Source organism: Phyllobates terribilis, unplaced genomic scaffold (genome assembly GCF_046119375.1).
Source record: "Phyllobates terribilis strain yellow unplaced genomic scaffold, ASM4611937v1 Scaffold_3__8_contigs__length_932513732, whole genome shotgun sequence".
Lineage (NCBI taxonomy): Eukaryota > Metazoa > Chordata > Amphibia > Anura > Dendrobatidae > Phyllobates > Phyllobates terribilis.
This window is the reverse complement of record NW_027362763.1, coordinates 771,324,143-771,351,781: the sequence shown is the minus strand read 5'-3', so window position 1 is coordinate 771,351,781 and position 27,639 is coordinate 771,324,143. Positions and strand designations below refer to the sequence as shown.

Below are 27,639 nucleotides of genomic sequence, written 5' to 3'. Positions count from 1 at the left end.
AACAGAACTAAACACTTGAAATTCATCACTCTGTTTGTAATGACTCTATATAATATGGTAGATTCACATTTTCTATTAAAGAATAGTGTTGAGCGAGCACTAAAATGCTCGGGTGATCGAAGCTCGGGCTGAGCTCACTGTGATACTCGGGTGCTCGACCCGAGCAACGAGCCCAATGTTAGTCTATGGGAGACCCGAACATTTTTGCGGCGGCTCCCCCGGCAGTCTGTAGAAAGCCTAAAAAGTGCCCAAAACGATAGTGACAGTGCTCAAATGACATGGGGACAGCATGGGGATCGCCCCTGGAAGCATTTCTGACCCCCAGGTCACTGCTGTCAACAATGTGGTCAGAGGTATTAAGCCACTTTTACAGGCTCACAATAAAACGTTCAAAAACGAAAGTGAAAGTGCTTTCCTGTGAAATATGTTAACCCCTTAACGACCATGGGTCTTTCTGTTTTTGTGTTTTCCTTTTTTGCTCCCCTTCTTCCCAGAGCCAGAACTTTTTTAATTTTCGTTCAATATGGCCATGTGAGGGCTTATTTTTTGCGGGACGAGTTGTACTTTTAAACACCATCAAATGTGAATGCTGGAAAATGTGAAAAAAATTCCAAGTGCAGTGAAACTGCAAAAAAAATGCAATTCCACAGTTGTTTTTTGGGTCCTTTTTTTACCACGTTCACAGATTGCTAAAACTGACCTGCCATCATTATTTTCCAGGTCGTTACGAGTTCATAGACACCAAACATGTATAGGTTCTTTTTTATTTAAGTGGTGAAAAAAAAAATCCAAAGCTTGCTAAAAAAACAAAAAAAAATGACGCCATTTTCCGAGACCCTTAGCTTCTCCATTTTTCGGGATCTGGGGCCAGGTGAGGGCTTATTTTTTGCGTGCCGGGCTGACGTTTTTATTGATACCATTTTGGGGTAGATCCGATGTTTTGATCGCCCGTTATTGCATTTTATTGCAAAGTTGCAGCGACCAAAAAAACTTAATTCTGGCGTTTAAAATTTTTTTCTCGTTACGCCGTTTACTGATTGTATTAATTCTTCTTTTATATTGATAGATCGGGCGATTCTGAACGCGGCGATACCAAATATGTGTATGTGTTTTTTTTTATATATATATTTTTTATTTTGAATGGGGCGAAAGGGGGGTGACTTAAACTTTTATATATTTTTTATTTTTTTTATTTTTTTAAAAACTTTTTTTTTACACTTTCTGCTTGCTTCTATAGTCTCCAGAGGACACTAGAAGCAGCAGTTGTCTGATTGCTTCTACTGCATACAAGCGATGAGCAGATCGCTTGTATGCAGGAGAAATGCTCACTTGCTATGAGCGCTGACCACTAGGTGGCGCTCATAGCAATTGAGACATGACAACCACAGGCGTCTGCTGCAGACCCTGAGTTGTCATGCCCACCCATTAGTGACCCGCGATCACGTGACGGGGTCACTGATGGGCGGGGCTTAGGACTCCCGGAAGCGCGAGTTAAATGCCACTGTCAGAGATTTAACATGTTAACAGCCACGGGTGGATTGCGATTCCAATAATCAGCTGACATGTGCTCGCTTCAGTGCGGGCTCACCGCCGGAGCCCCCGCTGATCCGGCCTTCCCGACCTGGTGCGTACTATTACTGACCAGGTCAGAAAGGGGTTAAGGAACATCCTTTCCAGGTTAAAGACTTGTGTATAAGGTAAAATAAATAACCAAAAACAAAAATACTCCTCCACACCTTGGGCTATGTTCACAAGTAGCATTTTTTATGCGTTTTTGCACGTTTGTATTGCTTTCAACCGTGACAAATGCATTCACCGGGAAATGTCATTTTAACATTTTACAACTTTATCTGGCCATGTGCTGTGTGACACATGCATACAGTGCTAAAAAGACAAGGGAACAGCATGGGTAAGACCCCTGGAAGCATCTCTGACACCCAGGTCACTGCCTAAAAGTGTGCCCATCAGAAGTGATCCTTGCCGCATCAGAAGATGCAGACTTGCAACTATCCCCGTGCAAGTCCTTGTCCCAGGGCAGTGTTCAATTGTACCTCCCCCATAACTTGCAATACAAGCGCAAGTATGCAGCCTGCCACCCACCCATCCCCAGGCTGCAATACCATACTGCTAGCTTGCTTGCACTTGAAATTGGGCCTTTTAGGCATGTGGAGGTGGAATCTGGCCACCACGTCATGGCTGCGTCGGTAGCCTGGTATTCATACTCAGTCCCCAGCCGCCCGGCGGCCGGGTGTCCACGCTTGGTCCCCAGCCGCCAGGGGGCGGCCGGGTGTCCATACTCAGTCCCCAGCCGCCCCGCGGCCGGGTGCCCACACACAGTCCCCAGCCGCGTGGGGGTGGCCGGGTGTCCATAAACGGTCCCCAGACGCCCCTATTTGTCCCGGTGCGCCTTATACACAAGCGCGCATACCAAAACATTTCCTGTGCCCTCCCCAGTGCATTTAGTGGGAAGTACAGCCTAACCACAAACACGTGGACAAGTGAATGTGGCCAGGAATGGTCCATCTCACTGACGCCTTCACACTGGGTTAATATTGTGGAAGCCGGGACACAGTTGGACACTGGGATGCAACACGTCCTCCAGACATAGAGGATTGCGGGTCTTGGGTCAATCAGGCTTCAACACAAAGTTCAGAAGGTAGACAGCAGCAGTGGTCGGCCTCCTACACAACGAGTAAATTATTCATGATCATGAGGCCATCCACCTCCTTAGCTTTCTGTTCCTTGGAATGCAAGCGCATGTATGTAGTAGCAGCTAGGCCTGAGGTGGTCAGCATTTTGGCGCATATTCTACCTCCTTCGAGGATTGCTGGATGTTTTCCTGCTACTATCCCAGTTCTATGACTCCCGTTAAAACAAAGCTTCAGGTGATGAATGATGGATGAGGTGGTGGCAAAGGAGAAAGAGCAGGAGGAACACTGACCATTCACATCAATATCAGGCCAGTCAACCAGATATGTCTTGTAGGATATGTTTCTGTAACAAAAGGAGCGGTTCGGCTACACAGTTATAGGGCATACAGTGAGTGCAATGCCTACCAAAAATTTCGAGCCACTCCAATGCCCCTTGGAAATGACATGGAGGTCAGAGGGCGTTAACTAAACCTTTTTTTTTCGATTTATAGCAACTGGGTCTCCCGTGCACTGTTGGCCTAAGCAGTGAATGGAAAGCTTTCCAAAAATTATGAGGAACTGCAATGCCCCTTACAAGAGCCATGTGTGACACCCCAGGGGTCTGGTCACCACAGTAATAGAGATATTACGTCGGAGAGCAAGTGGGAGGTTTCCTGGTCAGGATCCCTTAAACATGCAACATCCTCCTGCCCCAGTCCTGGGAGGGGAGAATTCTGCCCTTATAAACTGGATCTGGGGCGGGGTTGAGTGAGTCAGAGAACAGTCAGAGTCAGAGTGAGAGCAAGGGAAAGTAACAGCAAGGAGCTCTGTAGGAGCTAGGAGCTAAAGACCAGGGGCTGGAAGCTGAGCAGAGCTCGCCCTGGCAGAAGACAATAGGAACCGGACACAGGAGTCCGAAGCTGTGAGGACTTATATATCCAGCAGCAGAAACCAGCCGGCAGGGGATTTCAGGTCCTCTGGCCATAGAAGCCCGGAGGCTCAGTCACAAGCAAGGGACCAGCACCGCCGTCGTGGAGCGGAGGCTAACAGAAGGCCCCAAGTCACCAGCCATAAGGGTGAGCACTACACGGTACACTCAGGGACGTGGGCTACTTCTACCCGCTTACAGCAAGGTAGCCAGGAAGAGTGCAGACAGACGGGGAGGCCTACAACTCCACCTGGCCAGGGGAACTCCTGCTTGCTCACAGACTGACCTGGCCTCTTATGCTAGCCAGTACTCCCGGGAGGGTCTACCTTATAATCATCAGTAAAGACCCTGAACTGCACTGCAAAGACTCTGAGTCGTTCCTGCTGCGCTCGTGCACCATCACCCCCATCATCCACACTCACTGCCCTGAGGCTATACTCCTCCCGAGGGGAGTTATCCCATTCTATGCTACGCACACAACACCAGCCTCAGCGGTCTGCCTCGCAGCGGTGGTACTCCCTGACCGCAATCCACGGGTGGCGCAGTCGGACAATTAACCTCAAAACCTAAGAAAGATTGCCACTGGTTTGACCAGCCTGAGCCACGGGACCGGGTCACCGCCACGGAGACTACAGACCCCAGAGACCCGGCACCGGGTATCCCACACACGTGTACACACGGCCCAGGGGGCACGTCACATGCAGTACAGCATATTACAAACATAAGTCCCATTATTGGGGAGTGGGTGTCCCATAGTATTTGCTTATGCCTTGCAAGCAAAAGCTGCCAAAAATTAGGACGGAGCAACTTGCAATGCCCCTTACAAGAGCCATGCAGTACAGCATATTACAAACATAAGTCCCATTATTGGGGAGTGGGTGTCCCATGGTATTTGCTTATGCTTTCCCAGCAAAAGCTGCCAAAAATTAGGACGGAGCAACTTGCAATGCCCCTTACAAGAGCCATGCAGTACAGCATATTACAAACATAAGTCCCATTATTGGGGAGTGGGTGTCCCATGGTATTTGCTTATGCTTTCCCAGCAAAAGCTGCCAAAAATTAGGACGGAGGAACTTGCAATGCTGGCACCCTGGTGGTATAGTGGTGGTGGAGGCTGAGGATAAGGAGAGGAAGATTAAACAGCCGAAACGAGGAAGCGTATACCCATGTGTGGGTGTGAAGCGGTGCACGTGAATACACCTCCCGAAATAACACAGTGGATTTGACTTTATGTTACTCTGCTGTCATTTGGTGGTGATGAGAAGTCTGGCCCAATCCAGCCCTTGTTCATTTTGATAAGGGTCAGCTTGTCAGCATTGTCAGTTGACAAGCGAGTGCGCTTATCAGTTATAATTCCCCCAGCGGCACTAAAAACATGCTCCGATAACACGCTAGCGACAGGGCAGGCCAGGACCTCCAAGGCGTACAGAGCGAGTTCATTCCAAGTGTCCAGCTTGGATACCCAATAATTAAAAGGCACAGAGGAATCTCGGAGGACGCTGGTACGATCGGCAAGGTACTCCCTCACCATCTTTTGAAACTTTCCACTCCTTGTGAGAGTACCCCGCGCCTCAGGGCCTGTAAGCTGGGCGGGTGTCAGAAAACTGTCCCAGAACGTTGACAGTGTTCCCCTGCCTCTGCTGGATTGGAGTTGCATCTCTCTCGCCTGTACGCCTTGTTTGGGCAACGAACTGTGACCTCTGCCGCTAGCGTGTTCAGATGGGAATTTTTTTAAGAGTTCTGCAGCAAGGGCCTTCTGGTATTGCCCCATTTTTGTAGACCTCTCCACCTCAGGAATAAGAGAGTGAAAGTTCTCCTTGTAGCGGGGGTCTACAAGTGTCACCAACCAGTAATGACTGTCACCCAACATTTTGACAACGCGAGGGTCACGGTTAAGGCAGCGTAACATAAAGTCAGCCATGCGTGCCAGACTGGTAACGGGCAAGATTTCCATGTCCTCACCAAGATGACGACTGACCATGCTCTCCTCCTTCTCCTCCTCCTCCTCTTCCTCCTCCCCCCTGTCCTCAGGCCACCCACGCTGAACCGACGGTATGACACTTGTACAGGTACTACCGTCTACAACGCATGATAGCAGCTCCTGTTCTTCCTCCTCCTCCTCCTCCTCCTCCTCCTCTCCCTCATTGTCCCCCAATGCACGTTGGGATGAGATGAGGCTGGGCTGTGTGTAATCGCCCGCTACGGCTTCTTGATCCATCTCATCATACTCTGGCTGTAATGCCTCCTCTTTAATTCTCTGCAAAGAGCGTTGCAAAAGACAGACAAGTGGTATGCTGACACTAATGATGGCGTCATCGCCACTCACCATCCTCCTCAAAGTTTGTCAGGATGGTACATATGTCAGACATCCAGGTCCACTCCTGAGGTCTTATGTGTGGAGTCTGACCTGAATATCGACGGCCTTGTTGCAGCTGGTACTCCACAACTTCTCTCTTCTGCTCACAAATCCTTTGCAACATGTGGAGGGTAGAGTTCCAACGTGTGGGGACATCACACACCAGTCGGTGTGCCGGAAGCTGCAAACGCTGCTGCAACACAGCAAGGGCGGCGAAAGCTGTAGCCGACTTGCGAAAATGAGCTGACAGGCGGCGTACTTTCACAAGCAGATCTGGCAACTCGGGGTACGATTTAAGAAACCGCTGAACCACGAGGTTAAGCACATGAGCCAGGCATGGTACGTGTGTGATCTCACCTCGCCTCAGAGCCGCCACCAGGTTACGGCCATTGTCACACACGACCATGCCGGGATGTGGGTTCAGCGGTCTCAGCCACAGATCTGCCTGCTCTTTCACAGCTGTCCACAACTCACAAGCAGTGTGAGGTTTATCACCTAAGCTTATGAGTTTCAGCACAGCCTGTTGCCGCTTGGCAGAGGCAGTACTGCAATGCTTCCAGCTTGTAACTGATGTGGTGATATCTGAGATGGAGGCTGAACATGAGGAGGAAGAGGATGCGCAGGAGCTGTACACTGTGGGGGCAACTCTGACTGACATAGGGCCCGCAATCCTCGGTGTGGGGAGGATGTGTTCCGTCCCAAGGTCCGTCTGGGTCCCGGCTTCCACTATGTTTACCCAGTGTGCCGTCAGAGAGATGTGCCGTCCCTGGCCACAAGCACTTGTCCACGTGTCCGTTGTCAGGTGGACTCTCCCAGTAACTGCGTTGTTGAGGGCACGGCAGATGCTTTGGGACACGTGCTTGTGTAGTGCGGGGATGGCACACCGGGCAAAATAGTGTCGGCTGGGGACCGAGTACAGAGGGACGGCCACCGCCAAAAGATTGCGGAAGGATTCCGTCTCCACCAGCCTAAAAGGCAGCATTTCCAATGCAAGCAGTCGTGAAATGTGCGAATTTAGGACTGTGGCCTGTGGGGCGTTAGCTGCGAATTTCCGCTTTCATTCAAAGGTCTGGGATATGGACAATTGAACGCTGCGGTGGGACGTGGACGTGGACGTTGATGCTGTTTCTTGAGAAACTGCCATAACAAGTGAAGACTGAGAGGAGGGGGCATCTTTACATGCAGTATGGACAGGGGATTGCCTTGCACACACAACAGGGGGTTCTATTGCACGCACAACAGTGGAAGAAGCAGTGGTGACACCCGCAAAGTCGGGTGCTTTGCTGCCATGTGCCTGATCATGCTGGTGGTGGTCAGGCTGGTAGTTTTGTCACCCCTGCTGATGCTGGCATGGCAGGTGGAACATATGGCCTTTTTGGGGTTATCAGCAGAGTCTTTAAAAAAATTCCAGACTCTGGAAGACCTACCGCTTGTACTGGCAACGTCCCTTGTGTTGGTGTTACGGGGAACGGTTGCCTGCCTTCTGTCTGCGGCCACCACACTGCTTCTTCCTGCCTGTTGGGGTACTCTGCCTCCCTCCCCCTGTGTGCTGCTGGCCTCACTCTGCATGTCCTCCTTCCACGTTGGGTCAGTTACTAGATCATCCACCACCTCCTCCTCTTCCACTTGCACACCACGATCCTCCTCCTCACTTCCTGGCAATTGTGTCTCGTCATCGTCCACCTCTTGTGACAGATTGCCAACGTCGACTTCCTGTGGCCGTGGCTGTTCAAATATTTGGGCATCGCAACATGGGATCTCCTCTTCCACCACTTCAAGCGTATCAGGCGAGGGGCCCAAATATGGAAATGGACCAGTGAACAGCTCTTCAGAGTGTCCAAGTGTGGGATCACTTGCTGTCTGACGACACTCGGCATGGTGGGAGGAAGGAGCATCAGGGTGAGGAGGAGTATGCGGTCGAGACTCACGGCTACTAAGAGTTGACCGTGTGGAAGACAGACCGGAGGTGGTGGTGCCCAGGTAACTGAAAGTATTGTCTGCTATCCAATTAATAACCTGTTCACACTGATCAGTTCTCAATACTGGTGTTGTTCTGTGCTTCCCTAGTAATTCGGTCAAGAAGTGGGAGCGAGAAGATGTGGCTGTTGGTTGTGGCACATTTTCACCTTGGCCACGGCCCCGTCCTCTGCATGAACCATCACCAGAACGTCCACTTCCACGTCCCTTGCCACGCGCCTTGCCCATTGTAAATGAAGTAAAATAGCTTACACTTGCACTATCAATGGAAAAAGGGTAATAAAGTGTAGATTAGAACCGTGGAAGAGGAAAACCACAGTTATTGTTTACTGGGGTATACCACACTTTTTTAAATAGAGATATTTGCGGCTGAACAGTGAGCGACACACTCAAACTGTTTTTTTTAGATACAAATGGCCCAAAAGTGGATAATACAGAGGTTTGTACCGTGGAACTGCAAAACCATACTTGTATTTCTCGGGCCTACACCAGACTATTTTCAACAGATATATTTGTGTCTGAAAAATCAGGGAGACACTATTATTTTTTTTTTTTACAGCAAAAAATGCAAAAAGCAGGATAATAGAGATTTTTTACCGTGGAACAGCAAAAGCACACTTCTGTCTCTCTGGCCTACACCAGACTATTTTCAACAGATATATTTGTGTCTGAAAAATCAGGGAGACACTATTATTATTTTTATACAGCAAAAAATGCCAAAAACAGGATAATAGAGATGTTTTACCGTGGAACATCAAAACCACAGTAATAATTTACTGGTGTATACCAGGCTTTTTAAAATATATATATATTTGCGGCTGAACAGTGAGCGACACACTCAAATTGTTTTTTTTAGATACAAATGGCCCAAAAGTGGATAATACAGAGGTTTGTACCGTGGAACTGCAAAACCACACTTGTATTTCTCGGGCTTACACCAGACTATTTTCAACAGATATATTTGTGTCTGAAAAATCAGGGAGACACTATTATTTTTTTTTTTTACAGCAAAAAATGCAAAAAGCAGGATAATAGAGATTTTTTACCGTGGAACAGCAAAAGCACACTTCTGTCTCTCTGGCCTACACCAGACTATTTTCAACAGATATATTTGTGTCTGAAAAATCAGGGAGACACTATTATTATTTTTATACAGCAAAAAATGCCAAAAACAGGATAATAGAGATGTTTTACCGTGGAACATCAAAACCACAGTAATAATTTACTGGTGTATACCAGGCTTTTTAAAATATATATATATTTGCGGCTGAACAGTGAGCGACACACTCAAATTGTTTTTTTTAGATACAAATGGCCCAAAAGTGGATAATACAGAGGTTTGTACCGTGGAACTGCAAAACCACACTTGTATTTCTCGGGCCTACACCAGACTATTTTCAACAGATATATTTGTGTCTGAAAAATCAGGGAGACACTATTTTTTTTTTTTTTACAGCAAAAAATGCAAAAAGCAGGATAATAGAGATTTTTTACCGTGGAACAGCAAAAGCACACTTCTGTCTCTCTGGCCTACACCAGACTATTTTCAACAGATATATTTGTGTCTGAAAAATCAGGGAGACACTATTATTATTTTTATACAGCAAAAAATGCCAAAAACAGGATAATAGAGATGTTTTACCGTGGAACATCAAAACCACAGTAATAATTTACTGATGTATACCAGGCTTTTTAAAATATATATATATTTGCGGCTGAACAGTGAACGACACACTCAAACTGTTTTTTTTAGATACAAATGGCCCATAGAACTGCAAAACCACACTTCTATTTCTCTGGCCTACACCAGACTATTTTCAACAGATATATTTGTGTCTGAAAAATCAGAGGCACACTTTTTTTTTTTTTGGGGGGGGGGTTACACCAAAAGGTTAATAAGATGGGTATTTGTACATTGTGAAGGAGGAAAAAAAAAAGAGGATTTAGATAAAAAAAGGGATTTTTCCTGGCCCCCGGGACCTGGAGCTAAGTCCAGCAATTTCAGCAACAGGAGCAGCACACAGGACTGTAATGCAGCATTTGCTGGTATAACCACTGCGTCTCCTATACAGCCTGCCTGCCTGCCTGCCTGCCTGATATACCTGGGATGGATATTAGTCCTGAGGACTGTTTGTTTGATCTGGCAGCCTTTACAGACCCTACACTAACTATTTTGCAGGATATATCTCTCCCTAAATCAGCAGCGCTGTCCCTACACTGTCTGATCCAGAGCGACTGTGTCCAAGATGGCGGCGCCCGGTTTTAAATACTCGAGGTGACGCTGTGCGGCTAGCCAATCACTGTAATGCCCACAAACAACATGGCTGCGGCATTACAGTGACTGGCTGGCAATCCCTGCATGTTCATTGGCTCTGTAAAGAGCGCCAAACATGCAGGGCGGAGACCCGAGCTCCCGCCCGAGTAACCCGGAAATGCTCGGTGCTCGCCGAACATCCCGAGTAGCGTGATGCTCGGGCGAGTACCGAGCAGTGTCGAGCATGTTCGCTCAACACTATTAAAGAACTGAAATAAATTAACTTTTTGATGATATTCAAATTTAGTGATATGCACCTGTATATATATATATTACAAAGTACTGTAAAATGATAACAACAGAGCCCTTACTCAGCAACATCAGTTAAAAAAAAGGGAAAGGTTATAGTTCCTATTATAAAGATTATAGCTCCTAGGATGTAGCTAACACTGTTAAATATGTTGTGTCAAAAATGACTTGATGATATCTAATTAGAAAAATGTGAATTTCATAATCATAAAAAAAAGCAGGGTGATTTTTGAATACTGTATGAGAATACATTGTAAGAATTTGCAGATGCGCTGAGCACACATTACTTCATTATTTTCTAAGGATCATTTTTATTATTCTAGCACAAGTTTTGTTCTGCCCTTTTGTGACAGTGAATGTTTAGCATGGTGTATGATTTTATAAATTAAAATTTAATGTGCTCTTTCATGCTGTGATCTGTTTGCTGATTAGAAGTAATATTGTCCATTCATTTTAATAAAAAATTTAATTGCTTCCAGATCAGGATTCTTGAAGGAGAACTCTCTGACGGAGAAATAAACCAAAGCATTTGTACAAATATTAGTTTAATATACTAGTGACTTTCTCTAATTGTAAGTACTCAGTGGGTATGTGACTAATTTTATGTTACTACTCTTGAGAAAAGTAATGTTGTAATGTAAAGCTTAAAGAGGTTGTCCGACCCCAAAATAATTCTTTTAATCATTTTTCTGGTTTTAAAATAATAAACGGAAGCATTCTCCCCTTCTCGCGGATCCAGGCTGCTCTGGAGGTCTGTGCCAAATCTGAAAGCGATGTCTGCTCTTTTCCAAAGTCAATTGACTTCTACAGCCTGTGATTGGCTGCAATGTTAAGATGACTTGAAGAGTGCATCATCAGAGAAACATCTGATGATGCGCTCTTCTAGTCACCTAACCACTGCAGCCAGTCACAGGTTGCAGCAGTCCTGTGACTTCCAAATAGAGCATACATCACACCTGAAGTCAGCGGAGACCTCCAAAGGTGTTTATCCTGCATCCGTGGTGGTGTTGAAGGGTGAGTATTATTTTAAAACCATCAATGCCTAAAAATGTATTTCGGTACCAGACAAACCTTTAACCTGAACCTGTCATCAGATTTCCTGCTTCTCAGCTGTTTGTTTTTTTAAGCCCTCTATATCATAAAATAAAAGCATTGGCAGCCTTAACCTCCCAACAATGGCCGCTGTACATATACGGTGGCTGTGTGTTTCATACAGCACGAGTGCAACATCTCTTGCGCTGTCGGCATCCAAATGATGCGATCAGCGCTAGCTCCCATTGCATCAGTTTAAGTTCTTAAATGCTGCTGTCGAACATGACAAAGGCATTTAAGAGGCTTCAACATGGCAGCCGTCACTTGGCGGGGTGCTGATCAGCTGCCATGGCAAACAGATGGCTTCTTAAAGCCTCCATGTCTGCTGTGTTAAATCTCCTATGAAGCCCAACCTGTGGGTGGACATCATAGGAGACAAGTGATTTCACAGTACAATGCAATACTATGGTACTGCAGTGTATTGTATGGGTGATTAAGCGATTGCAGTCTCAAAACACAAATAGAGAATAATAAAAATGTTGAACTCAAAAAAAAAAAAAATTGAAAAGCAAAAATTTTAATTACCCTCCTTTTCCCAAAGCAGAAATTGCAAAATATATACAGTAGAGACCAAAAGTTTGGACACACCTTCTCATTTAAAGATTTTTCTGTATTTTCATGACTTTGAAAATTGTACATTCACACTGAAGGCATCAAAACTATGAATTAACACATGTGGAATTATATACGTAACAAAAAAGTGTGAAACAACTGAAAATATGTCTTATATTCTAGGTTTTTCAAAGTAGCCACCTTTTGCTTTGACGACTGCTTTGCACACTCTTGGCATTTTCTTGATGAGCTTCAAGAGGTAGTCACTGGAAATGGTTTTCACTTTACAGGTGTGCCCTGTCAGGTATAATAAGTGGGATTTCTTGCCTTATTAATGGGGTTGGGACCATCAGTTGTGTTGTGCAGAAGTCAGGTCAATACACAGCTGATAATCCTACTGAATAGACTGTTAGAATTTGTATTATGGCAAGAAAAAAGCAGCTAAGTAAAGAAAAATGAGTGGCCATCATTACTTTAAGAAATGAAGGTCAGTCAGTCTGAAAAATTGGGTAAACGTTGAAAGTATCCCCAAGTGCAGTTGCAAAAACCATCAAGCGCTACAAAGAAACTGGCTCACATGAGGACTGTCCCAGGAAAGGAAGACCAAGAGTCACCTCTGCATCTGAGGATAAGTTTATCCGAGTCACCAGCCTCAGAAATCGCAGGTTAACAGCAGCTCAGATTAGAGACCAGGTCAATGCCGCACAGAGTTCTAGCAGCAGACACATCTCTACAACAACTGTTAAGAGGAGACTTTGTGCAGCAGGCCTTCATGGTAAAATAGCTGCTAGGAAACCACTGCTAAGGACAGGCAACAAGCAGAAGAGACTTGTTTGGGCTAAAGAACACAAGGAATGGACATTAGACCAGTGGAAATCTGTGCTTTGGTCTGATGAGTCCAAATTTGAGATCTTTGGTTCCAACCACAGTGTCTTTGTGCGATGCAGAAAAGGTGAACGGATGAACTCTACATGCCTGGTTCCCACCGTGAAGCATGGAGGAGGAGGTGTGATGGTGTGGGGGTGCTTTGCTGGTGACACTGTTAGGGATTTATTCAAAATTGAAGGCATACTGAACCAGCATGGCTACCACAGCATCTTGCAGCGGCATGCTATTCCATCCGGTTTGCGTTTAGTTGGACCATCATTTATTTTTCAACAGGACAATGACCCCAAACACACCTCCAGGCTGTGTAAGGGCTATTTGACCAAGTGGGAGAGTGATGGGGTGCTATGCCAGATGACCTGGCCTCCACAGTCACCAGACCTGAACCTAATCGAGATGGTTTGAGGTGAGCTGGACCGCAGAGTGAAGGCAAAAGGGCCATCAAGTGCTAAGCATCTGTGGGAACTCCTTGAAGATTGTTGGAAGACCATTTCCAGTGACTACCTCTTGAAGCTCATCAAGAGAATGCCAAGAGTGTGCAAAGCAGTCATCAAAGCAAAAGGTGGCTACTTTGAAGAACCTAGAATATAAGACATATTTCACTTGTTTCCCACTTTTTTGTTAAGCATATAATTCCACATGTGTTAATTCATAGTTTTGATGCCTTCAGTGTGAATGTACAATTTTCAAAGTCATGAACATGCAGAAAAATCTTTAAATTAGAAGGTGTGTCCAAACTTTTGGTCTGTACTGTATATTAAAAAAAATCATTTAATATTTGGCATTGCGGCATGTGCAATTACTTGAAATAATAATACTGTGAGCACTGAAACAGGAAAAAAAGATTGAAATGTTGTCATTTTTTGGTAGCCAAAATTCCCAAAAAACTATCAAAATGTTGTATGCAATCCGAAATGGTATCAATAAAAATGTCAGCTCAACAAGCAAAAAATTAGCCCTTGCACAGCTGGACAAAAAAAATTTATAAGTTACGTCTCTCAGAAAATAGTGACACATACATTTTTCTTTTTTTTTACAAAGTTCAGAATTTTTGTAACCATTCGAATATAAAAATCCTTATAAGTTTGGTATCGCTGTAATTGTACTGACAGCAATCTCCCGCATGCTGCTTACTGTGCATGGAGGTATTAGAAAGTTAGTGCCAAGTACAGAGTGCTCTACTTTTAAAGTACCGGTATATGGGTGCAAGTTGCAAGTAAGACCGTGATATAACGTCACAGCTTCAGTTGCTTTACTAAGATTTACTCTATCTATGTTACATATTAAATGACTTAATAATTTCTAATTTTATGACCCATTTAATCAGTTCACTGTTTTTTTTAATAAAAGTGTTTAATATGTCACAATTCAGTAATTCTGTCAAAATAGATTTAAATTTCAAAAGCTTGAGAAGTCACAACTTTCTGAAAATGTACATTACCTGAGCGCAGTTTACTCATTATGCACCTATTTCATGTTTCATGGCAAAAAGAAAAAAATCTATTCAATTTGTCAGCAAAAGAAAAAAATAGCAGTATCTTCAAAAGCAATTTACAGAAGCGTTATCTAATACTTATCAGCAGTTCCATTTACATCCTTGACAGGTTGTTAATTCACTTTTAACAATAAATAAGGTATTATACTGTATAATATATGAGATACTCTTTGGCGAGAAATTTATGGAAAATGATGTTAATTGTGGGTTTTTGACCTCAATTTGTGCATTTTTAGTTTTGCTATTCCCTTTAAGGAAATTAATTTGCAATTCGGGGTTTCTCTTGTTGGCGTGAGAATAAACCAGCTATAGAGCATGGTATTATGAATAAAAGATTCAATCTTTTTTGCTGTTTTCTGGTTCTAATTTTTAAAGTCGAGATCAGTAAGGATGTACGATTCTCTTGGACTTAGTGCTATACATATTACTATTATTTGCTTGTTTAATTTTGCCTAATTTTTGCCAAATTTATTAGGCAATTTGTAAATTACCGTATATAATAGCTGTTTATTAAATATTTATCTTTTTTTCCAACTATGTGACTTTTACTAAGATCTTAATGTTTTTGATATTGCTTAACATCATTTTTTTTAAATGGAGGGAGTGTAACAATAATTAATTAGTGTAAGAATAGGGCCTTTTTTCTCAATATCTCCGTGATTGGCAAATTCCCTTTGCATTATTGACCCCCAAAATAAATCACTTGTTATTGAAGGGTTTATATGCTTTGCATAAAGTTAGCACAGTGATCATAGCATTTATAAATAATGCTTAATATTTGGACAAAGCTTTGAACGTTTATTCCTTTTCTATTTCTCTAGGAGACTGAACTTTTGGATATCAGTTTGGTAAAAGATGCCAGATGGGGAAAGCATGCACGAACTCCAAAGGTAAGGAATTAATCACTAAGCTAAAAATGTCATATTCTGACTCATTCCTTAAAATATATCCTCTTTTTTTCAAAAACTACAATATATTGATGCATACAGTAATTTAGCTTTATAAATACTAATGTTACTTTCTCTACAACAAAACTGGAAATGTTAATTTATTGTGATGGTTCAAGAAGATTTTAACTAATGGTCCATGCCCAGATAGTATTGTGATACAGGAAAAACATATATATTTGTAGCGTATTAGCCAGTAGATAGAAAAATATTAGGATTTGAGAGTCCTCAGTGGTTGATACCTTTTAATGGCTAACTGAAATTGCAAGCTTTCGAGACTACTCAGGCCTCTTCATCAGGCATAGAAGGAGGCCTGATGAAGAGACCTGAGTAGTTCCGAAAGCTTGCAATTTGTTACCATCTTTTCAGTTAGCCATTAAAAGGTATCAACCACTGAGGACTCTCAAATCTTAATATTTTTCAGATAGTATTGGATACTTTGTAATATACAGTATAGACCCAATTCATTAAAACCAGCAATTTTCTCTCCGGTCTTGATGAGGCGGTGTGGTGTGGTGAAGACGTGCATGGCTACATGAATCAGCAGGGCCTGATGAGTGGCGTATGGCATGCTCCGCTGTGTGACGCACCAGAAATCCTACACCAGTCCTTGACGTTTCAAAGCAATTTACTACAGAATTCTGGTGAAATTGGTTTAATGAATTCTGGGCCATTCTTTTTTAAAGAACAATGACTTATTTTTCACATAACAAACACCTTGTACCATTAGTACCAGGTTATTTAACTGTAAAGGTTCAAAGACACTGCACTCAATGAAAAATCATGTCAGCATGAGGTATGGAGGTGATCGTAGCTGCAAAGTGCATAATCAAAAGGGAGAGGGACCAGGGAAAAGGGCCATCATTCCTGACTTCATACACATTTATATACGTAGAGATTCTCCAAATCAAAATATAACCTAGTAATTATTAGATGACCTATCACTAGAGCCTAATTTATTGCCATACCTACTCAATCACAATGACCTTAAAAGGTTATTTACAAGCTAGTAAGTTATCCCCTATCCAACTACTGGGATGCCAGGCAACTCCAAAAACAGTATTCTGGTACCTGGGAACCGGGTTTTGAAATGAAATGCACATTCTTGACCTCCATTTATTGTCTATTTTACTGACAGAGAAATCCCAGTACAGTGCTCAGCTACTTCCGGCAGTCCCATAGACAATTAATGGAGTGGAGTTTGATCATTTGCACCTCCACTCAAGATGGGGCTCTGCAGAGCCTAGTACTAGAGTTCCACAGACCAATTCTCTGGACTGTTAGAAGTCTCAACCGTCAGAGATCTGTAAGCTATCCCCTATATCCTATGGGTAGGGGACTACTTTCCCATTTAATACACCGCCTTTCTTAAGGGGAGGGTGATCTATTAACAACCTTCCACTCCTTATGTCTTATGAAGAATCAGAGAAAATTGATTACAGTACTGAGGCATTGAGAATATGTGGAATTCATTGAGCACACTGATAGGAACCTTTTATTAGTTCCATAGAAGCAAGTACATAATTGTGGCTTGGTAAAAGGTGCAGTGCTCCTGAGTGTGGGATTACATAGAAAGTAGGGATTGTAGCCCCTTCTGGAGCTTCGCTCATGCAAAGCTAACTATTAGAGATGGAAAGTGAAACTTTGGTCAGGTCATTGGTATAGATGTGTGACTCCGCTCTAGGCGAGTCAAATTCACTTTGAATTGTGCAAAAAATTCTGATTTGCCTAAATCCAAATTTTATCTATTAACTTTGTTCAAATTTAGCAAACTTGGTGGCCATTTTGTCAGATTGTAGAGGGCTTGGAAAGGGGTTAAGAAATTAAATAGTTTACTCACCTCACTGTTCACTTGTTTCATAGATCACTGCTCTGTCCTCCACTGGCATCCTCCAACTCATGTCTGATCTGGCTTCTTGGCAGGCAACATCCTCTTCTGCGTCTTCCTTCTTTCTGCACTGGCACTTTTCTGCACATAGTAGGCCGCGGGTAGCATACTATGTCCTGATGTTTTGTCCTACTAAGTGCAGGAAGTGTTGGCGCAGAGTGAAGGAAGAATCGGAAGAGGACTTCGTCTGCCAGGTAGGGCCTACTAATCAGAAGAGGCACCAAGGATCCAGGAAAGTTGGAAGATGTTCTCAGGGCTCTGGTCCAACTGCTATGCACATAGCTGCTAGACCAAGGTCTTGTGAATCTTTCTGCTCAACTTTAAGTGCCACTAATTCTGGTAACTTATTTTTTTATGTTCTACGTGCCTTTGTAATGATGTGTGTGTAAGACTCATAGATAGGACTTTATATATCATTGTGCACCCACAAGTTTGTGAAACATAACATGTTCTTGTTCCTTTCACAAAAGAAGGTAATTTACAACGTTCTGAACAAAAGTGCTTTTAGATGTCCTGGAGGATTTTGCGCATGCATAAGGCTTGGGAGAAGTGCTTTACAGCATGTAATATTTATAACATTGTGAGTTCATATATTCTGAAGACCGTTTTGATGGTTTTTCTTTGGAATGCTTCTCTGGTCAGATAATCAAATTGCTTTGTATGTCGAAACACATTAATACAGAAAAAAAGTTAAAAATAGCTATCTCATAGGCAGTGAAATAGATACTGAAAAGGAGTATGAAATTTGTTATGTCCCAATAAGCCATAACTTCTGTCATCAGATCTTTCTCATCTTTTTGTTGATGATCACAGTTCATCATAAAAATTAAAATTGAATAAGTCCAAATTTTAAAAGGTAAGCACTGCACTTTTTATTTTTCTTGCCGGCATCCAAACATGTTTAAGTTTCATAAAGATCATTAAGGCTGATTTAGGCTGTGTGCCCACGATGCGTTTTTTAAGCGTTTCTGCAGCGGCAAAAACGCTGCAGAAACGCTTAAAAAACGCATGGTAGAAGGCCTGCCATGTTCCCTATGTTCCCCAATGATAATCCGCATGTGCTGTGCACATGCTGCGGAAATTTCCGCTGCGGATTATCATTGTGGAAAAAAACGCAGCACTACCAATTATTTTGCGGAAATGCTGCGTTTTCGCTGCCATTGACTTGCATTAGAACGCTTGGATTACGCATCACTGTATATGTAGATGCGCATTCCATGCGTTCTAATGTGCGGATGGTACCCGGGTCTAGAGAAGAGGAGACTCTTCCGGACCCGGGTACCATAGAAAACTGTAAAAAAGAATAAAAGAAAAAATAAATATATACTTACCTTCTGGTGGCCCCCGCTGCACTCCTCCTCTCATGCCGGCAGTTCGCAATGGACTGAAGGACCTGCGCTGACGTCATAGTCATGTGACGGGTCACGCGACACTGACGTCAGCAGGTCCTTCAGTGTAACGCGATCTGCCGGCCGCCGGGACGGTGAAGCAAAACTGCGGGGGCCATCGGAAGGTAAGTATAGATTTATTATTTATTTTTTGACATTCTCTCGGGTCACACTATATAAATCCATGCTGTTTGCATGGATTTATATAGTGGGACCAAGTTGACAAGCACTTTGCAAGTGATGCTAAAATCACTTGGAAAGCGCTTGTCAACCCGCATGCGGAAATGCATGTGAAGAACGCTTCATATCCGCATGTCCCTGGCAGGAAAACGCATGTACAATCCACATGTACAATCCGCATGTACAATCCACATGCTTTTTTTCTGCCAGGGGAAAAATCCGGAGCATTTCTGCATCGTGGGCACATAGCCTTACAGTAATTTTACCATTGATTATCTCATTCTCAATATGTAAATGTAGCAAAAGCAACTGAGACATTTGCGCACCTATGATTTTTGCATAGAGCGGCCACTAATACCCTTTGGACTTGTGCAGACGGCTGAAGATTCTCGCTGATTATGCAAATGACACTCTGATCAAACTGTGTGTCGGCATTGTGTGATCTGCTTCTCTCGGATGAAAGAAATGGAGCACACTGTGCGGAGAAGATGGAGAGCAAAATTTCTCCATCTTCTCCATTGTGTCGGTATATGGAAATTATATGTCATCCAAGTGCAGTCTGATGATTTCCATGCATATACTGACTTGCATGGCCGTGTGTGGTCCGAATATTGGATCAAACTCTGACATGCTGCGATTTTTTCCTCAGGCATGTCCTCGGACCCAGAGAATAATATTTTCTTTCCGAATTCGATGTGAAAAAACGTTGGATCGCACTCGTACTGAACATACAGTGTGCACCTGTCCTAGTACCAAGTGTTACACAATGCTAATAGCATAGTGCATCACCAGTTAGTGTAAAGATTGCTACCTCTGTTTTGTAGATCCAAACAGTATTTATGCACAACCAGCTGAATATAAAGTAAAAAGTGTAGGAAATAAGGCACTAACCACCATTGGGCTCCCTCTCTGCTTATGAAATTTAAAGTCACTCCATGGGGTCATTATTGGTTCTGACTGGGAAAGTCCTAAATGAAATAAGGATGTAGCAGTATACTGTTACTGATTATTAGTGCTCTAATTACTCACTGATACCCAGTGATGTACATAGAAGAGAGGAAGCCCCATATGGAAAGTCAAAATGGGCCCCCTTTTATGGTGTAAAATTTTTCCACTAATAAGACACGGGTCCTGATTCAGAATGGAGTTTATGCCAAAATTTAAATTTTTCAAAACAATGTTTAGCAAACATTTTGTGACTTTTACTGTTTTTATGACCGTCAAAGCCAGGTCTAGAAAAGTGGGCAGAGGTGGGGCAGGATGAGGAATGTCAAAGCCTGGCCAACGCATTCATCATAAATTACATCACAAAGATTATGTAAATGATGCCAGAAATGTACACCAGTACCTGGCAAAAGTGACATTTCTCATGGAGGTGCACGAAGATGGCAGTTGTAAGATGCACCAAATTCATTAATAGGGACATACAGTACAGACCAAAAGTTTGGACACACCTTCTCATTTAAAGATTTTTCTGTATTTTCATGACTGTGAAAATTGTACATTCACACTGAAGGCATCAAAACTATGAATTAACACATGTGGAATTATATACTTAACAAAAAAGTGTGAAACAACTGAAAATATGTCTTATATTCTAGGTTCTTCAAAGTAGCCACCTTTTGCTTTGATGACTGCTTTGCACACTCTTGGCATTCTCTTGATGAGCTTCAAGAGGTAGTCAACAGAAATGGTTTTCACTTCACAGGTGTGCCCTGTCAGGTTTAATAAGTGGGATTTCTTGCCTTATAAAAGGGGTTGGGACCATCAGTTGTGTTGTGCAGAAGTCTGGTGGATAAACAGCTGATAGTCCTACTGAATAGACTGTTAGAATTTGTATTATGGCAAGAAAAAAGCAGCTAAGTAAAGAAAAACGAGTGGCCATCATTACTTTAAGAAATGAAGGTCAGTCAGTCCGAAAAATTGGGAAAACTTTGAAAGTGTCTCCAAGTGCAGTTGCAAAAACCATCAAGTGCTACAAAGAAACTGGCTCACATGAGGACCGCCCCAGGAAAGGAAGACCAAGAGTCACCTCTGCTTCTGAGGATAAGTTTATCCGAGTCACCAGCCTCAGAAATCGCAGGTTAACAGCAGCTCAGATTAGAGACCAGGTCAATGCCACACAGAGTTCTAGCAGCAGACACATCTCTTCAACAACTGTTAAGAGGAGACTTTGTGCAGCAGGCCTTCATGGTAAAATAGCTGCTAGAAAACCACTGCTAAGGACAGGCAACAAGCAGAAGAGACTTGTTTGGGCTAAAGAACACAAGGAATGGACATTAGACCAGTGGAAATCTGTGCTTTGGTCTGATGAGTCCAAATTTGAGATCTTTGGTTCCAACCACCGTGTCTTTGTGCGATGCAGAAAAGGTGAACGGATGGACTCTACATGCCTGGTTCCCACCATGAAGCATGGAGGAGGAGGTGTGATGGTGTGAGGGTGCTTTGCTGGTGACACTGTTGGGGATTTATTCAAAATTGAAGGCAATCTGAACCAGCATGGCTACCACAGCATCTTGCAGCGGCATGCTATTCCATCCGGTTTGTGCTTATCTGGAACATCATTTATTTTTCAACAGGACAATGACCCCAAACACACCTCCAGGCTGTGTAAGGGCTATTTGACCAAGTAGGAGAGTGATGGGGTGCTACGCCAGATGACCTGGCCTCCACAGTCACCAGACCTGAACCCAATCGAGATGGTTTGGGGTGAGCTGGACCGCAGAGTGAAGGCAAAAGGGCCATCAAGTGCTAAGCATCTCTGGGAACTCCTTCAAGATTGTTGGAAGACCATTTCCGGTGACTACCTCTTGAAGCTCATCAAGAAAATGCCAAGAGTGTGCAAAGCAGTCACCAAAGCAAAAGATGGCTTCTTTGAAGAACCTAGAATATAAGACATATTATCAGTTGTTTCACAATTTTTTGTTAATTATATAATTCCACATGTGTTAATTCATAGTTTTGATGCCTTCAGAGTGAATGTACAATTTTCATAGTCATGAAAATACAGAAAAATCTTTAAATGAGAAGGTGTGTCCAAACTTTTGGCTGTACTGTACAGCTTCATAAATTTGGCACAGCATTCCTGTCATTAAAACTGGCATACAAAATGCAAGTCTTAATATATTGGGACCATGGTGTTTGTTTCCCCCCATGCTTTTTCTATGACCCTGAGTCCAATTCCCTACATTACTGCTTGCTAATGATTTAATTTACTGAAAGAGAGAAGTTCTGCATAAGTTTTTGCCACTGATCACAAAGTGGATTGGACTAACAAGAGTTCTACCCCTTCTTTTAAAAGGGTTTTTCCACTATATTTATTTATTACTTTTCCACGGAAGAGGTGATAAATGTATGATTGACGGGAGTCTAACTACTAGGACCTTCATTGATCACAAGACGGGAAGTCCCAAATTTCTTTGTGTGCTTCCATAGACAGGCTATGAATTGGGGGTCACATCTGTGCACTACTGTTCCCTTTATACAGAGGAATTTGGAAGCTCGGTTCTTGTAACCACTGAAGGTGTCAGTGGTTGGACCCCCAGCAATCATACATGTATCAAGCAGATAGATTATAAATGTATTTTGTGAATGAACCCCTTTAAAGTGTTATTTCCATCTCAGCATGTTATTATGTACATAGTTTAGAAAGCCCCATAATAGAGATCAAAATGGAATAACTGCACCAAGCTCCGACCTTTATATATGAAGATATTGACCTGCTGAGAACAGCTGAGTAACACTGTTTCTGAAGCTCCCATAGAAATGAATGGTAGGCATGTAAAAAGTGTATTCTGGATGGAGTTATTCCCATGTCAGGCATGAAAGTCTGAGGTGAGAATAAGCCTTCAAGGGTTCAGTAGTAGCTGAATTTTGTCCTTCCATGATGACATCATGTCCAGAGCTGACAATGGTTGGAGTAGCCTTCATATTATATAGTAATACAGGTGATGTTATAGAAAGTTGACTTTTGAAGGTTGTATATAGCTGTTCCCTCTGTATATAGGTGGCAAGTTCAATTTCACATAGCGAATTTTTGCATCTGTTTGTAGAATTACTAAGACATCCTTTTGTGCTTATGGAATTTCTTAGGAGGAAATGTAACCCCTGAGGCCGAAATTCCTGTTTAGCCCTCTCCAGATGGTATTTTTAAGCAGTATATTTTTATCCCATTTATGTTCTCTGTTATAATCCTTTTCCAAATAAGCTTTGTTGTCTTCTACCTTCCACGTATATAAAGCTGATTTCATGTTTAAGCCTTTTCCAGGCTGCTGATATCTATAATCCCCTGTTTTTAGGACTTTTTGCAATTCATTCTTGTCAATTTCCAATCCATGATAACACTAATTTTCATGTCACAAACTGCAAACTAAATTGTCACCACATTCTCTGAGGAACAATGGCTGCTCAACTAGCAAAGCCAATTATGTCAGGTTTTCTGTGCCTTTTTTAGGCAAAATAATAACAGTACGATAAAACGGCATTGTCTCTCCTCCTTATCTCCCATGTGATCATGACAGTTGGAAAACAGAAGCCTAATTTATATTCCATCAGGAAAATACATGTTTGGAAAACCAAAAATGGTAACACTGAATCATTGCAAAATTTCGGCTGTGATATACTGCCCTAAAGTTGGGTGCAATTTAAATTTTTAAGGACCAAGCAATTTAGCTTTAAGAAAATCTGATTTTTTTTTAAGTATTTGTCCCTTCACATTCCATCAACAGCAATGTTTTTAATTTTTAGATTATGCAGGGTCTTTTTTTTACGGGACAAGTTTTAGACATTTTAGCCATCGTTTTGGAGTATAAGTTAGTGAAAAATGTATATTAATTTTTTTTATCATGGCAGAATACATAAAAAAGTAATGCCACAATTTTTTTTCACTGTAATTAAATATAATTTTATTGCACAGATATCAAATATGCATATAATGTTTTTCTAATTAGTAATTAATTGTTTTTTAATAAAAAAAAATGTTTTTTACTATGTTGCATTGTCTATTCTCTTTTTGCCATATTATTTTATTAATGTTAAATAAAATATTTCGAAACAAATAACTTTTAAAGATTAAAGGAACAAAAAAAGTCATACTTAAAGAATGTAGCCCATAGTAAAAGAAAAAAAAAAATGCAGGTAGTTGCTAACCGCAGCAATCCTGCTGGCAATTCAGCATCTCAGCGTCAACAGAGCAGCTTTTCCTCTTCTGGTCTGCTCTATTGATGGAGCGCGAGTCTTGAAGTCACGCTGATTGACTGCAGGCTCCCCGCAGTTAGCAGGGATCCGGCTGTCAATCAGCATGATATCAACAGTCACACCCTATCAACAGGGCAGAGTGGAAAAGAAGACTCAGCTCGGTTGAAGTGACGTCAACGGAAGGCGCTCAATCGCCGGCGGTAGCGGTCTGTAAGGTCGACGCTGGGCACAACAGGCAGGTAGGTCGCTTCTAGAGTAAAAAAAATTGTCTTGGATAACCCCTTTAACACACTGACTCCTTGCTGTTCCTGTCGAGGTGCTTACCCATTCCCTAGCTGGTTTTTACTTCTCTCTCGAAACACAAGATTGCTCAATCAACCATTGGCTGCAGCAATGTCCCATCTCATCCAATAATTGGCTGGGGGTCATTTTCTGCGTCTCTAGAGAAATCAGGAAATACAGATCAGAAAAAACTTTGGATGGGAATGGCAGCTCTTGAATTTTTTTGCTTTTCTGACCCTTTAAAACGTAAAACTAATGCAGACAACTCTTGGATTTATACCTTTTGAGTCACATTAAGGGCTTTTTACTTTACTTTAAAACATTTTATAAACTATCATACAACATCATAATTCTACATAACATTAAATTATTCTCTGTGAAAATAAAATACAAAGGTAAAACATATGATTTATGAAAGACAGTGCTTCTCAAACTGTGAGATTGGCTGCTCGGTGAGACCCCAGCTATTAATTTTATTCTGCACAGTCCTATTTTATGGCTGCAGAAATATTTAGTTTGGCATAATTGACTCATTGTGTAATTATTTTAATGTTATATTGGATTCAAGGGCCAAAAAAGGAACATTGAGAGACAGTTTTAATTTTAGTATTGACTTCTTCTACATTTGGTGAGGCTCAGGCTTTATCTTAGTCTGTGTGCTGAGGTCCAGGCATCATCTTGGACTGTCTGATGAGGCACCAATAGAAGTCAGAGAACCCCTGACCTAAGGTATGCCCTAACCTGCAATATTACTGGATATCCATGAGGGTCCTTTTTAGGCCTTGAGCCATCAGCCTTGGAAATCAATATTGAATGTGGTGTTAACGAAGTTAAATCCAAACCTCTGAATTTCACCATGATGGTATATTAGTCACTACAAGGTTTTTACAAAAACTACTGCAATCATAAAAAATTCCACAGGAAATAACACTGTTTTTATATTCTCAGTCTGTAGAGGTAATGCCTTTTTTCAGGTCACAGGACTTAATTAAACCACATATTAAACATTAAAATATTTTCTATTATCACTCTTCATGACCCATGACACAAGGACACCTTTCTACGAAGAATTCTATTCATTCTGTGAAGATTTCAACTTGTCTTCTATGGAAACTTACTATGATAGAAATAGTGGATTGCATCAAAAATGGTTTGCATGATTTACTGAAGAAACTTAATATAAAGGCTGATGAAATTTTAGTAAAACTATTAGGTGATCATTGTCCCAGTCTAAGCAACTCTATGGGTCACACAGGAATTTTTATCAATGAGATACCTGAATGCTTTAGCATTTTTATCCACTGCCTTTTCAAAGTTCTTCATTAGGCTTAACTTGATATGCAATGGTGGTTACAAAACCTTATGGGGTCAACAAGTGCTGGATGCAGGACATTTTTACCCCCTGGCTGAAGTGAATGTTGGAGAGACCAGTCCCTTTTTTTGTAGTAAAATTATCTTCCACGACTAACCCACTCACACAGAAAGAAGCACCACTTTGTATCCACCCTGGAGACCAAGTAAGAGGGCAACAACCTTTCAGTTACCACAGAGGGGCCACAAATGTTGGTCATATTTCAGCACCTCAACAACTGTTTCATGTTGTCATAGGTTTCTTTCATGTGGACTGCATAGCAAACTGTAATTGAAGGTAGCACATTGCCATGATGCAGCAAGATGGCTTTCAGGCTTGTTTTGGACAAATTGATGAAGAGCCTCCATTGCTCTGGATTATGACTTGTCTTCAGAGCTTCCATTGAACTGTTGATGTTTTTGCATGCCACATGATCGGCCTCCATGAAGAAGTATTGGACAAGTTCTTTATCATGGTTGCGGAACAAAAAAATCCGAACATCGTCCTCTGGGAGATTCCACTGCTGTAGCCTGGAACCAAAGAGCTCAGCCTTACTGTAGACCAGATTCAAATCTCTAACAAGATAATTCAGTTTACTTTGTGTTATAAGGTGCAGTTCAGTTGAGGTTGCTGACAGAAAGTCTGGGTCATGAAAGGAAGATGCTTCATGACACCAAGCACCGTCTTCTTCTTCTTCACTTGGCTCAATTGAAAATGTTTCTGGTGCTTTTGGAACCAGCAGTTCTTCTGTATGTGATACTGGGCGTATTGCAGATGGAATGTTTGGATACTGTAAAGTTCACTTCTTCTTCTTCCTTGAAACTTACTTCCTAATGGGAGGCACAATGCAGAAATAGCAATTGGTAGCGTGATCGGTTGGCTCTCTCCAGATCATTGGGACTGTAATAGATTGCTTCTTCCCATGCAACCACTGGTTAACATACAATGCATATCTATTGTAGCATATGTGTGGAGCCCAACTCTTGTCCTGATCTCCTATTCTGCAGCCAAAATACAGGTTATAGGCTTTCCTTATCATGGTAGTCAAATTTCGCCTTTGTGATGCAAAAGTGACTTCTCCGCATGTTTAGCAAAAAATGATTCCACTTTGACAGTGCAATAACGAGGCATATCTGAAAACTCAAATAGAAACATGTCAATATACTAAGAAACTAAGCTAAGAAATTTAGAAAAGTAGGTGATGCAACTGTAATTAGGATCATGTCATAGGAGCTGAATTAGCATTTTTTGATTTGTCACTCTAAGATGATAGAATACTGAACACTCAATAGACTAAATAGATGATGTGCTTGCAATGCAAAAATGATGATGAAATAATAAAGACGCACTTTTTCTATAAACCTGCATGAAAAGTGTCATAAGTAATTACAACTTCCTCTGAATCTAGAGCTAATCAGCAAATTTAAGTATCATATTTGTTTTTTAACACTACAAAATTAGTTAAGTTTAACTGTTTTTGTCTCCAATTTGGCTGTAGAACAGTGTATTAAATAACCAGAGTTGTATATAAAAATCATTGTAGTCACTGGATGTTCTAAAATTATTTTGATATTTCAAGTCAAAATGTACAAAGAACTGGAAGCAAACTGGGTAGAGTCATTCCTGACAGTGATGATTTTCACCAGGTGGTTTGTCATCTTCACGTCAGCTTGCTAAACTCTACAGCACACACAGCTTCTATCACTGCCCGAGCCTGTGATCTGTTCGATAGATTTCACCTCTCATTCATTGGATAAGGGGGATCTGAGAAATTCATGAATGTTTAAAGAAGAATATATCTTATAGAGAGAAATCCCTAGAAATACTTGTTTGTACTAGACAGACAGATGCTTTGACATTGCTGCACTGCGCATAAAATATATACATATGATATTGAAAACTCCTGAAAGCATTCCAGCAAATAATACA

General features: G+C 42.1%; 1 protein-coding gene across 1 annotated transcript in view; it reads left to right on the top strand.

The window, feature by feature from the left end:
* PLCB1 (phospholipase C beta 1) overlaps window positions 1–27,639 on the top strand; it is a 1,235,601-nt gene that overhangs the window by 280,180 nt on the left and 927,782 nt on the right. Inside the window, exon 3 of the mRNA XM_073672250.1 lies at window positions 15,300–15,368. Within this exon, the coding sequence (XP_073528351.1) occupies window positions 15,300–15,368 (69 nt within the window). The remainder of the gene's footprint in view (window positions 1–15,299; window positions 15,369–27,639) is intronic.